A 13,882-nucleotide genomic window follows, 5' to 3' on the forward strand; every position below is an offset into this window, starting at 1 on the left:
TCTAGGACTGCCAGTAGGGGCAAACGAGGTAATATACAAAAGTGCTTTGTTAACCTAATACATAGAAGACAATTACTGCAGATTTGAAGACTTGAAGGGGACAGTTTCTTTATATTCTGTCCTCAAAAAAAAGCAGTCTACCATGAACTCTCCTACCACCAGAGTCCATGGAATTTATATAGACTTTCAGGGGAGGAGAATCAGGTCAGACGTGCTGTAATCAAAACCTGCTAATTTAAGTATTCATGTTTGCCATTAAAGTGTTCAATTACTTATCTCTAGTGTTTGACCACTGATGAGTCTCCACCTGAAGAGAGAGAATGGTAGAAGGGGATGATAAGAGGGTGATATTGACTTTGAAACAGAAGGTGCTGTGTTGTTCTTTTCCATTTGTTGACGGCAGTTACAAGGTGTTTTGATTCTGCCATGACTTGGCTACTCTGTTGATAGCATCAAGGGTTCCCATTGCTGTTTATGAACAAACATTACCTCTCTGAGTCTCCTAAGTTGTATTCTCAGCCTCGTTTCTTCAAATTCTTCCTCAAACCCTTTTAAAAAAGTATTCCCCCTCCCTTTATTTTTATTTTGGAAAGAGAGAGAGAGCGAGGGAGTGTGAGAGGCAGAAGGGCAGAGGGAGAGGGAGAGAGAGAATCTCAAGCAGGCTCCACCCCCAGTGCAGAGTCCTGACACAGAGCTCGAAGTCAGGAACCATGAGTTCATGACCAGAGCCAAAATCAAGAGTCAGACGCTTAACTGACTGAGCCACCTAAGTGTCCCTCAACCCTTTTTTCCTTCGAGTGGCCTTTGGCTAATAACGTCCTTTAACTTTAGATTTTATCTATATAGATTACAGGATGTTTATTTAGGATTTTTGGCCACGATCATGTCGATTACAAAGTGTTCAGTAATTGCCATAGAGCTGATCTGATCTAGTCATCAAAATGCCTAAAGCCAGCAATTTTATTGGAATTTGAAACGATTAGCATAGTTCAACAAATGGCAGTTGGTTGGACTGCCTGCTGTTCTATGAATGGTATGTTCAACCAGCTGAACAAACCTCATCCCAAAGGATGATCCCCAATGAATGTTTGTGGTAGAAAATGAAGAGAGAAAAGTTCCACATCGTTGTGAACCCTGTGTGTTCACCAGGCTGATGCCATCGTACCAGCTGGTTAGGCTCATCTAATTTACGATCTGTGCACAGGCACTGTCACCACGTGTGGATATGCACATGGACGAGGGTTCCTCAGGAACTATTTGGTACTATGCTTTTCATATTTCTTCTGCGTATTACAGTTAGGCCCTACAGTAGCAATCATGGCGATAAAACTGTCTAATAAGCAGCTCTCAACGGACCCAAATAATTTCTAAGGTATCAAAAAAGGGCAAGTATATGATTTTGTAACAATCAAGCTACTGGACTTTAATCCAATTTGTTGAATTACTGTCTAACCAGGATCTGGAAAACAGTACTGAAGAAAGCCTCTTAGCCAATGGATCCATTTTTTGCTCTTTCTGGAAAATAATAAGACTTTCTCTTGACTATTTTGTCTAACCTACTACATTCATAGCCAATGAAACACTGAGTGGGTTTTCATTAGAACATACTGTTTATGCTGTATCACTGTGCCATAGCCTTCTGTGTAATTGTTCTCTTGGCTGGTTTCAGTTAAAGACTATTTGTTGTTTTCACTCTCTTTATTAATTGGTAAAACATAATACAGCAGATTGTCATAGCTCAAAATGTAAGGCTATTTCCCACACAGCAGATGTGTCAGAGTCGGCGTGAAGCTACAAGCACATGGCTTCTTCCTTATCAAAGTCTCTACATACCCTCAAGTAATAAATTCATTACTGGTTTTTCTGCAGCACTGTCCTCTTATTATCTGAAAGCAAGTCCACTCTGCTACTCCCACCTTTACTGTCTATCTTCTATCAACTCTGCCATAAATCAGAGCTCTCCAGCACCGAGTCTCTTTCTCTGGCTATTACTTTGGCTGCTGTTGAAATCTTCCTTTTATCTCTAGATCCTCTGCTGTGCCATCAGACCGTATGGAACACTTGGCGTTGACATTTCAATCCTGTTTCTACTAAAACCATCTTCAACAATGTGTATAAATGCTTGACGCAGCAACTTTACCTGACTCAAAACAAATCTCTGCTGTTACAATCAAATGCACTTCCTCTTTCTGGGCCTGAAAATTGAGGAAGAACCTCAGATGCTTCATTCTTGAAAGTAGTAATTAAGCCATTCACTTTCTCTTTGTGAAATTTTAAAAAATCCCCTTCTTCTTTTCCTTTCCGTCCTACCTTTCAGACAGTTAAAAATACTGTTATTTATAAGGATGTTACATGGTGATGGAAAGAATCTAACGCAAACAAGCTGTGTTATGGGACACAATTGTTCAGCTTGAGGACTGCTATTGGGTCTCATGATGAGGTACAGCTCAGAACTTCCTTAGGTAAAGACAACAGAGGTTAAAACCATGTGACTTCAAGCATAGTTAAAGGAAGTGTGTGTGTGTGTGTGTGTGTGTGTGTGTGTGTGTGTGTGACCAAGAACACAGAAGACTGAGGGGCGTCTGGGTGGCTCAGTTGGTTAAGCATCCAATTTTGGCTCAGGTCATGATCTCGTAGTTCATGGGTTCAAGCTCCACATTGGGCTCTGTGCTGACAGCTCAGAGCCTGGAGCCTGCTTTGGATTCTGTGTCTCTCTCTCTCTCTCTCTCTCTCTCTCTCTCTCTCCTCCTCCCCACTCATGCTCTATTTCTCTCTGTCTCTCAAAAATAAACATTAAAAAAAGAAAAAGAACACAGAAGACTGAGCCATGAATGTTAGCTGTCAACAATCCACAGACTGCTGCATGAAGGTAAGGATTAAGGCCCAATCATCAGAAGGCAAGACCAAGACCAATGCTATTAAATTAAAGAGTCGGAGTTCAGCTGTTCTTTGCAATGCTTTTTCAAGAAGTGAATTCTCAATAACCAAACATTCTCAAACAGAAGCAGTTTATCCATCTGTTTGTGGTTGCTGAAGCAAAGAGATTAGAATAAAAGAACTTTTACATTTCCTTCCAACCCTAATATTCTAGTATTCAGTGCTTCATTTGTTTTCTTTGAAACCATCTCATTCTCTGTGTATCTTCTGTTTAAAAACAAGGTGGGTGGGGAGAGGAGCAGGATAAATCCAAGGCTTTCTTAGTAAGCCTTTTGGGTGCACTAGATGAATGTGGCAGAGACGGTTATTTGTTCAGCAAAATCTATTTCCTCTTCCTCCTGAGCCATGGCTAGACTGCATTTCCCAGCCTGTTTTGTAATTCAGTGTGGACACACAACCAAGTTTTAACCAATGAAAAGTGAGGATCCATGTGCGTCATGTCCAGGCTGGCATGTGCCTCTCCCCACCAGCTGACCGGAGAGCCCCCCTCAGGCCGAGGGCTCCAAATGATGGATGGAAGAGGCTTTCCGCCCAATCCTCCCCTCCGCCACTCTATCACTTCCTCCTCGCTGAGGGACACCTGCCTCAGACTGTTAAATGAGCAACAGTAAGCTCCCACTTGTGTTTAAATCATTATATATTTTGGGGTCTATTTATTAAAGCAGCCTGGCACTGTATTAATGTACTCAGCTATTCACATAATGGCTCTGAAGCATTCTGATTTCTTGAACTAAAATCTCAATTATTGGAACTAAAATCTCAGTTTCTTTGTATATAGTCCCAGAAGCTAATGAATATTTTAAGTACGATTACCCAGAAGGCTTTTCTTTTGACAAATGTATACAGTTTGTACTCAAAGCATGGTTTGCTTTTTTCCCTTAAAATAGCATATTTTTCAAAATGTATTTGATGCTATTTAAAAAATATATTTGGTAAGCTGGATGCATGTACCATACTTCTCAGTATACACTGTGTACATTTTCTTCATTTCTACTATGTCTTCGATATTTGCATGTTATTTTTACAAGGAGTGTGTTCTGCATTGTAAAGGAGCTTAGTACATCGTATCAAGTCAACATGGACTTTTTTCCATTTCTCTGCGAAACACAGGAACTCTTTCTAGACGTTTTTCACAAAACCTAAATGATAAAATTATTTGATGGCTAAAGACTGAGCCGTATGAATAAGAGGATACATACAAAATACACTAACAAACTACAAGGTGATTTCTGATGAAATGAACCCAGAACTAAGCATCCAAACAAGTACTATTCTCTACAAAGTAGTCACTTAGGGAGGTTTATGATGAAAACATTTCTTGCACTCTTCTTCTGAGAAAACGCAGCACTTTACACCTTCATATGATACACAAGTACATGCATACATACACACACACACACACACACACACACACACACAAACATATGCAAGCACACAAACATATGCACGCACAGTTCCCAAGTGCTACTACCAGCTTGACCAGCAAGCCACCACATTTATCAAAATATTCTATATTTTCATTAATATATTTCATAAAAATAAGTTTGATATGAATTCACTAACAGGCAAGGAAATAAAGACAAACACATACATTTAATTAAAACAAATGGGTTATTTTCCTTCTCAAGGTCCTTTCTCCCTTAGGGATTCAATGCTATACTTCATAACTTCATATCTTCAGAATTCTCTCATTATATTCTTCCCTGAATACTGAGTTAACTTTTAATTAGAGAACTTCTGCAATCGCTGGAAACACAGATCCACAAATCAATTTATCATACACGTTCGGTTAAAGGAAAATAAAAATACAAAAACATCTGTATGTCTCACCTCCCATCAAACCTGTGCTTCAGGAAATCAAAGAGGGCTTTCTGCATCATGTCTGTTACCTTTGCAGAGGTGAGAAAAAAAGAATGAGGCAAACACACGCAGAGAGACAGAGAGAGAGAGAAGTCAAAAGTGAGAGAGGTGGAAGGGAAGGGCACTTTGTCTGAGCAAAGACCTCACACAGCCTGTTGTCTCTGAGGGGTAGGGCAGGTTGTCCTGGAAGGCGTTTTTCATGCTTAACCACTTACACTTACTCAAATTTCCCCCTTGGTTGTCCTCTAGGGTGTTGAACGAGCCAGCAGTGTTCACTAGACCTAAGGCAGACTCCCTTCCCTTATTAGGTGATAGAATTGCAGCCAAGAGACCACAATAGGCTGGCTTTGCTCGCAAGTGCTGCCTGTCCTTGGCTCGCCCGAATGGGTGCTTGCCTCCAGTGAGGACCAGCTAGAACTCCTGTGGCCAGCCCTGGGCTTGGCCACCTGCTAGTCTGTGCATGCTGGTAGAAATTCTCCGTTCCTATAGATCACTCGCCTGCTTTTCCTTGGACATTCCCCACTGAGAAGCGAAGGGAAGGGGGAGAGGAAGGAAGGAGACACATTTTAATGTCCCACCCCACCTAGTTTTATCTATGCTAGCACGAAATCAAAATGGAAACACCTGAAACACAGTACTTCTAAAGCCTTCACTCTTTTCCTTCTTACATGGTATTGTTTAATCTCTGAACAAGTTCATTAATACTTTCGTGAACAATTTTTCCCTTCTATGTGTCTTTGAAATAAATGAGAGAAATATTTGGTGGGGTATGGCATCATGTTGAGCACCCAGCAAGGTGAGGTTTGTTGGTGCTTTGAAGGTTTAAGTTTGCTGGAAGATTGCCTACATTGTTCTCTTGTGCTGTTCATACTCATTTATTTATTTATGCATTTATGTATTTATTTATTTAGTTTTACGTAAGTTCTACAGCATGGGGCTTGAACTCACCACCCTGAGATCAAGAGTTGCATGCTCTACCACTGAGCCAGCCAGGTGCTCCCATACTTGATTATTTCCAACAGTAACGGGAATGGTTGAGGCTACATAGTCCTTCACTTTGAATTTAATGCAGAGGAAACCTTTGACCACAACTTTCCATCATAAATGTTTTAAGGGATGTATTTCTAAACAAAGTGATACATATAAGAAGAGAAGCGTGCCAGAGAGGGAAGAAAGAGTGAAGGGCCACATGAGCCCCATGCTGTGCCACCCGCCTTCACATGTGGAGAATTGGCCCCATCGGTACCTCTCTGTAAGCAGACCCTAGAGGAGCAAGCTCCCAAGGCTGTCTCCTAGGTTCTTGATCAAGAACTGAAGCATAACAGACTGGTATTTGTACCTCATAACCCTTCAGTGACGGCCCCACTAACACCACCGGACGCATGGATGGCACAACATCATAAGGAGGGATGTGCTCCGTCTGAAAAAGATGATTGGACAGCATGACAAGATGAGGATAAGCCTGCTTTCTCAAAAGCCATAGCATCGTAATTCTCAGGTCGAGCACAAAATGATTACCACAGGTCCCCACCAAGGAGGCTCATCCCTTATTTTATAGCCATTTGGGTCACTGAAATGGAACATTGCAGGCACGTTCGGATAGAAACCTTAAAGGAAGATTTAAAAAGGAAACACAACTTACCACTTTTTGCTTCTGTTTTGCTAAAAGACAACAATGAGAGCCATATCAAAATATGTAATCTCTGTAAATGATAGTACATGATTTTAAAAGATGGAAGAAAGTACCAATTTGTCCCTATAATTCTCATCATGTCACTATTACCCACTCTTTGGAGAACTACTCTATTATTTCATTCTGGACAAGACAATTTTGAAGACAAATGAAAAAACAGACAACTTCTCCCCATACAAATGACCTTATATCCTGATTTCATGTTGGGTGTGGAGGGTGGACTGCATGAAAACACTAGAAATTCTGGGCCAGCCATGGGCCATAGGTTGTTTCCTGCTACACACAGCATACAGTGTGGCTGAGAACAACTTGGACAAATACAATTTGATAAAAAGGAATTAAGAACGACGATTTGGGTAAAAATGATCATCACCTTAATCAGGAGTTATTTTTGGATTTGTAATTTTGATGAACCAGGAGAAAATTCTGCAGTCCTTTGTGTGTTCGTTAAGTTTTTGCCTACTTTCCAGGATAGTGACATATTTTTCCTACTATGCTGTTCTTAATTTCAAATAAATTTATAACCATTTATTCCTGTTCTTTCTTGTTTGTAAACAAGGTTTATAATGACCTAAATGTCCAACAAATGGGGATGAGGCAAAATACATTTGATACCTGATTAAACTGATTTTGTTTAAACTGGTTTTGTTTGGCCATCAAAGTGGGTCCGGTCCATCTGGGGACAACCCAGAGACCTAGTTCAGTTCAGAGCACAGGATATGAGGAAAGATCCACCCAAACAAGGACCCAGCACTCAGCACTACTCCAGAACCAATCCCGTTTCCTGCAGTTACGGTAGGCCAGGCTAGACCTTACACTTGCCCTTCTGAGTTGGTAATACTGGATGCCCTAATGCAGCATCAATTCTGGGCCAGAACAAATTAGACTACAGGAGTCAGGGAATGTGGTGTAAGGAAAATTCCTGCTTGAATGTCTCCATAATTATCAAATATATAACAACTCTTGATTGGACCACCACTGTCCCTTCATTTCCATTAATTCCAGGGCTTGGTTATCTGCTTTCCAAACAGAAATGAGGTCATCTGGGCCCATTTTCTGCTTCAACCTTTCCAGTCTCCACAGCCCAGGCTGTACCATCTTAAAGTTCCCCATGGAGACTGAAATAGAGCATTTTCTTCAGAGTCTACAACTTTTTTTTTCTTTTTAATTGGCTTTCACCATCTTAAAGTCTGTTGGGTTCTTGGGTGGAATAATGAACTTGCTTCAGATTGGTCTGCACAATGGACAGTTACTGGCTCTGGGGGGTAAACAAGATTTTTCAAAATCAGATTGTAATGATTTGAATTTTTAGTATCACAAGTACCCTTTAAATCAAATCAAATTACTATAGAAAGCAAATGAGCAATGAAGAGTTAAGTAGAAGAATTTTTAAATCAAAGCCTTAAATTATTTCCAAATTAGTAAAACTACTTGTGTGTATGTTCAAATCCTAAGGGGAAAAAAAAAACATTCCATTAAAAAACCCCCTAAAACCCTTACCTGTTGATGTGGGTGTTGCTCGAAATGTCCCTGATACCATTTCTCCAAGACTTGAAGAAGAATTTCCACTGGATTTCCTAGGATAGAGAAAAGGAACTTAGGACTCATTCCCCAGATTCCTTGAAAATAGAACTTGAGAGTACAAAGCTTTCTTTGGCCTAAATCCTACTAAATAATTCAAAACACACAAAATCCTGCCTCGGAGAAGAACTTCAAGAATCTGTCCACATGTTTTCTTTGACCTATTTCTTAGAGAAGGTGGAGAACAAACTGGACCTGGAAATACTATGCAAAAATATCTCTCCTAGTTATTCAATACAGAAATTAGGCAGAAAAATCACTGACAGAAACACTCTTGTGAACTGATGCTTAATACCAGTCACCAATGCACCAGTCGGATGTCAAACACAGCTCAAAACAGCTGTAAGACCTAGAAAAAAACATTTCCTTTTAAAAGTGATTTTATTGGGTGGTGCCTGGATGGCTCAGTTGGTTAAGCATCTGACTCTTGATTTTGACTCAGGTAATGATCTTACTGTTCTGGGTTCGAGCCCCTCATTGGGCTCCACACCGATAGTGCGAAGCCTGACTGAGATTCTGTCTCTCCCTCTCTCTCTGCCCCTCCCCTACTCACGTGTGTGAGCTCTCTCTCAAAATAAACTTTAAAAATGAATTTTTAAAGTGATTTTATGGGAGACAGAATTAAAAAAAAAAAGGTAAGGATTTGGTCACAAAAAACATTAGTTGTGACCTACTGGGCAATTGTTCCATCAGTCTCCTCTTGCTGCTTTGGAAGCTTCCCAGAAGCCCACAGAGTCCCTTGGGAGCCTACCTTCCTAATGTTCTTCCCTTTTATGCTTGAGAGTATGGTCCCTAGGTCAGAACTATCTAATTTCTCATCCTGGCTTTTCCCCTTACTAGTCGTGGTAACTTGGCACATCATATTTCACGTTTTTGAGCCTTAGTTGCCCTATCTACAGAAAAAGTTACACCTCACAGGGTTGTATAAGATCATGTCTGTGAGCTCTTGGTTTTACTCCTGGCCTGCCACAAAAAAAAAAAAAAAAGCTTTTATTCAAAAGTACATAACATAATAAAATAATAATAATAAAATAACAATTTTGGAAATGATAAAAATTCATTTATTATATCATACAACAAATATTTATTGAGTATCCACTGTTCTAGAAACTAGGAATACAACAGTGGGGGGAAAGACAAAATCCCTTCCTCACAGAGACAGATTTTAGTGGGAGATATCACTATCAAACAGATGAACAGGTAAATACATAGTATTTCTGACAGTAATAATTGCAATAGGGAAAATGAAGTCAAGGAGAGAGATAGGAAGTAAGGGAAGGGAAGTGGGTACAATTTTAAAGATGGTGGCAGAAAAGGGGTCACTGAAAAGATTATATTTAACAAAGATCTGAAGCAGATGAAGGAATGAGCTGGTGGAAATATGAAGCAAAGTGTTCCAATAAGAAAAAAAACTAGCAGGTGCAAAGGTCCTAAAGCAGGAACATGTGTTCCTCATGCATTTAAGGAGAAGCAATCGAGACAAAACAGTCAAGAGAAGAAGGGATAAGAAGAATTAATAATTAATAATATTACAGGCATGTTATATACTAAAGAAGATTGGCAATTAAAAGTGGGGCTCTAAATGTCCATCAACAGATGAATGGATAAAGAAATTGTGGTTTATATACACAATGGAATACTACGTGGCAATGAGAAAAAATGAAATATGGCCTTTTGTAGCAACGTGGATGGAACTGGAGAGTGTGATGCTAAGTGAAATAAGCCATACAGAGAAAGACAGATACCATATGGTTTCACTCTTATGTGGATCCTGAGAAACTTAACAGGAACCCATGGGGGAGGGGAAGGAAAAAAAAAAAAAGAGGTTAGAGTGGGAGAGAGCCAAAGCATAAGAGACTGTTAAAAACTGAGAACAAACTGAGGGTTGATGGGGGGTGGGAGGGAGGGGAGGGTGGGTGATGGGTATTGAGGAGGGCACCTTTTGGGATGAGCACTGGGTGTTGTATGGAAACCAATTTGTCAATAAATTTCATATATATAAAAAAAATAAAAAATAAAAAAAAATAAAATAAAATAACCTTAAAAAAAAAAGTGGGGCTCACTGTACTTTTGTGATGTTTTATCATAATTAAGAAGTTCCCATTAAGACAAAGGCAAAGGGCCCCTTAAGAACACAGGAGTTTTTGAAGCAGAAAAGGATCCAACAGAAAAAGGAAGTGAGAGTCAAGAGAAAGAACTGCTTCTATTTTAGGTCTTTCAAAAAATGATAACTTATTAAATTCATGCTTCATTGTAGGTTCTCAATATAAGCAGGCTCAGGATGATTCTGATTTCTCTTTTCTCAGGCTTTGTTTGTATCCTTGGGACCTACAAACACCTGCACTCTGAGATTTTTGTAGCTATTTCTTTAGTGTACTACAGGTTGATTCATCTGAAGTTAGACAGAATCTTCACTCCATTATCAAGAGACGGTAGATGCCGTGGGGTGGAGGCAACCTCTAGCCCTGGGATGGTACCATATGTACCACTGCATTACATGCCCGCTTGAGAGAGGGTCTCTGAAAGTTAACCAGGAAGAGCCCTGATGCCAGGTCAGGTCAGGTTCCCACTTACTGTACTGAGAAAGAATGCCCCGTGACCATCTCGGAGGAGACCTTAATCTCCAAGCAGGGTTTGCTGAGGCCACAGAAAAATCTCCGCTGTGGAATTCATGGTGATGCCAATGAGGTGAGACTTTAGCATGCAGTGGGGAGAATGAACTCTCTGAAACCCCTCTGTGTCAATGTCAGAAACACCTCACATACAGAAAAGTACCTTTTATTCTCAAAGCATACATATTTAACCTGATGAGAAAACTTGAAAACATCTTATTTTTCTACTCACCTCCCAAAATAAGTTTCTAAGAAGGAAGGAGCCTTACCCTCCGTGAAAACGTCCCCTTTTTTGTTCTTGCTGAATCCGTATATTCTCCAGTCTAAGTGGACTTGGGATGAAGCCAATCTCACAGCCCTCTTTCACCAGTCTTCCTATCCACCAATCATTGTTGTATTTCTGGAATGCAGAAATAAAACTGCTATCAATAGTAATTCACTTATCTTCACATTCCATTAATTAATTTCTGGGGGTGAGAAGAACCAAAAATACTCTTTACATTATACTATACTATATTATATATACACACTACATTATATTATACTATGTTATACATATCAGAACATGTATCGACTAAAGCCAAAGTCTACAACCTTTGTATCTAAAGGCCCAGATAGTAAATATTTTAGGCTTTGGAGGTCACATGGTTTCTAGTGCAACTACTTAAATCTGCTACTGTCACATGTTAGTGGCTATAGACAATACGTAAACAAATAAGCATTTGCTATGGTTCAGTTAACCTTTTCTTTCCAAAAAAGACAGCAGGCTCTAATCAGCCTGCAGGCCACAGTTTTCCAATCCCTGGACTAAAGTTGGGTCCTAATCTTTGGATTCCTTTGGTCCTTGTCAAGAAGCCCTAGCCAAGTCTTAAGGAATAGATAGTATAGGGATAATTATGCATCGATGTAATTGGAACCCTGGAGAACAAGACAGACAAGTCTGAGATGAAATACACTCAACTGTCTGTTATTTGTTGAAAAGTTTCAGGTAAAGATTCCACAATATTGTCTGTAATCTACTCTCATTGGAGAACTGTAATCTTCCAAACACTGGTTTACAAACTAAGGTCCATCTCACTATCTGCTGAAAAAGGTTACTCTTACAAAAGAAGTATATTGTATATATGTGGAATTTTTGAAATAATCTCCAGATGGCCTGAAGTTCAATAGAAAAACCAGGATTTCCATTTCAATAAAGTTCCATGACACATAAATTCAGAAAACAAACCCACACAACTGCTTCAGACAATATGGGGTAAGACCCTGTGAACGTGATCCTATTCGGTGGGTCAGCAAAATTGTATTTGGAAATACAGATTTGTTGGAGCCTAAATCAGAAGGTATATTTAATCCAAGCCACCTGCCTCAAAGGAAGGTTTCAGGTAGATGATTTTTAGAATGCAGGTATCAGTCCTATTGTTTACATCCTCCAGAGATGATTCCAAAAACTCTTGTCTTCATCAGCGTGGGGCAAGGTAATTCTCTTTTTGATCTAAAAAGTATCTGCTTTTTTTCAAAATGAAAAACTATATGTAGTACACTTTGCTTAGCTCAGAGAAAAGGGAAATTTATGTGTATATGACATTGATACACTGTGAAGGAGGAATGGATGGTTTCATTAACTCACTGCAGCATGAAATTCTGCATAGCTTTGAGTAATTCTCAGCAACAGCCTCACACTCAAAAGCAAAATGATATGCCTTAGGGATTTGGCCTTTATTATGCACACAGCTCCTACATGAGGCATGCATAGCATGTAGTACGAGACTGCACTGAAGAAATGTGAGTTTACCTAATATAAAATCTTGAACAATCTAAGTCGTGGTTTTTCTATCTTCCCATCTTTTATTTCAGGATAACAGGGCTGAAATAACAGGCCTGTTTATTTTGGAATTAACAAAAGGCAAGAGAGCCCTTTTAGAATCTTTGGTGCACAGGTCTGGAATTCAAATCTTATTGTGGTGGGGACAAAGCAGACTATGAGTCAGAGTGTCCTAGGGTTTAAGTTATTTCCTGAACTTTAACTGAGCCTGCTAGAACGCTAATTTATTAAATGATACCCAAGTGACCTTAAAGGGCTTCCTGAAATGGTTAATGGCAACTTCCCAACCTGTTTTAGCCTAGTTCTAGGAAACAGCGAAAGCTCGGTGATAATCTGGCTCAACGTAAATGAAAAATTCTTTGAGCTACCGGGCGGGAAGTTGCTAAGTACATTCAGGAGCTTAACACACTCGTCATTTGGTGTATGTGATAAGCAGAACTGTAGCTTTTCTTTAAGGTTAAGCTTCTCATTACTGAAAAAAGCGTTTAAAACAGTGCATGAGAGATGGCTTTCTAGATGACAGAAGAGAGAGGAGGCTACAACCTGATTACACAAATGTGTGCAAATGTGGATGTTCCAGGAGCTTGTGCCAGCGTTCTGGGGAGGTCACCTTAGTGTTGCTCCAGTCCTTCTCATTTTCATCTCCCTAACATGATTAGCACTTTCTCTTTCTAAGATGTTTTCTTATCTGCTATCGCAAGCTCTGAAAACAAGTGGCTCTAATCCACATAGGATTACAAGCTCAATACCATCCATCCACCTGCCTGTGTGAAGAGAAAGTCACTGATCAAGGGACATGTAGATCAAAAAGCAACCAACGAGACAAATGGAGAATATTGATGGCATGGAGGAAAGCAATAAATTACAGCAAGATTGGAATGCAGGTGTTTGTGGGTATGGATAAAATATGTGAGAACCTCTTACCTTTTAAAATTCTGGTTCTCCTTTGAAGCAAGGGGTGTTAGTGACTAATGAACATGGTTTGGTCATTTTTGGTGGAAACGGTGAGACAATCAACTTAACCATTCAGAGGCTGGGGCACATGTTTCAGGCTGAGAGTCCCCGTCTACTAGGCAAATATGGATATCCTCACCACATACACCTTGAGAATGCAGAAGCCATCAAATCTATGCCACCCCAGCTTCCTGTTACCCATCAAGTCAATGCTACCCCAGCTTCCTGTTACCAAGGCTCTGAACTGTCTGTGCCTTCACCCATCCTTTCCCTGCATGTTACAATAAGTAAGTGGATACCCTGCTGTCAAAAATCTCTCTCCCCTATTCAGGGTCTGGATCCCACCCTTCTTGCCTCCCCAAAAACTTTACTCCATTGCCTATCTTTCCTTTCCCATCAACCTTTCCCTCTGTTTGTTAATAT

General features: G+C 39.9%; 1 protein-coding gene across 1 annotated transcript in view; it reads right to left on the reverse strand.

Moving 5' to 3' along the window:
* Window positions 1-13,882, reverse strand: part of CACNB4 (calcium voltage-gated channel auxiliary subunit beta 4) — a 256,351-nt gene that overhangs the window by 34,984 nt on the left and 207,485 nt on the right. Inside the window, exons 5-9 of the mRNA XM_030326909.1 lie at window positions 10,953-11,083; window positions 7,991-8,067; window positions 6,440-6,459; window positions 6,137-6,217; window positions 4,768-4,826 (exon numbers count right to left, since the gene is read on the reverse strand). Coding sequence (XP_030182769.1) covers window positions 4,768-4,826; window positions 6,137-6,217; window positions 6,440-6,459; window positions 7,991-8,067; window positions 10,953-11,083 — 368 coding nt within the window. The remainder of the gene's footprint in view (window positions 1-4,767; window positions 4,827-6,136; window positions 6,218-6,439; window positions 6,460-7,990; window positions 8,068-10,952; window positions 11,084-13,882) is intronic.

This window comes from Lynx canadensis, chromosome C1 (assembly GCF_007474595.2).
Source record: "Lynx canadensis isolate LIC74 chromosome C1, mLynCan4.pri.v2, whole genome shotgun sequence".
NCBI lineage: Eukaryota > Metazoa > Chordata > Mammalia > Carnivora > Felidae > Lynx > Lynx canadensis.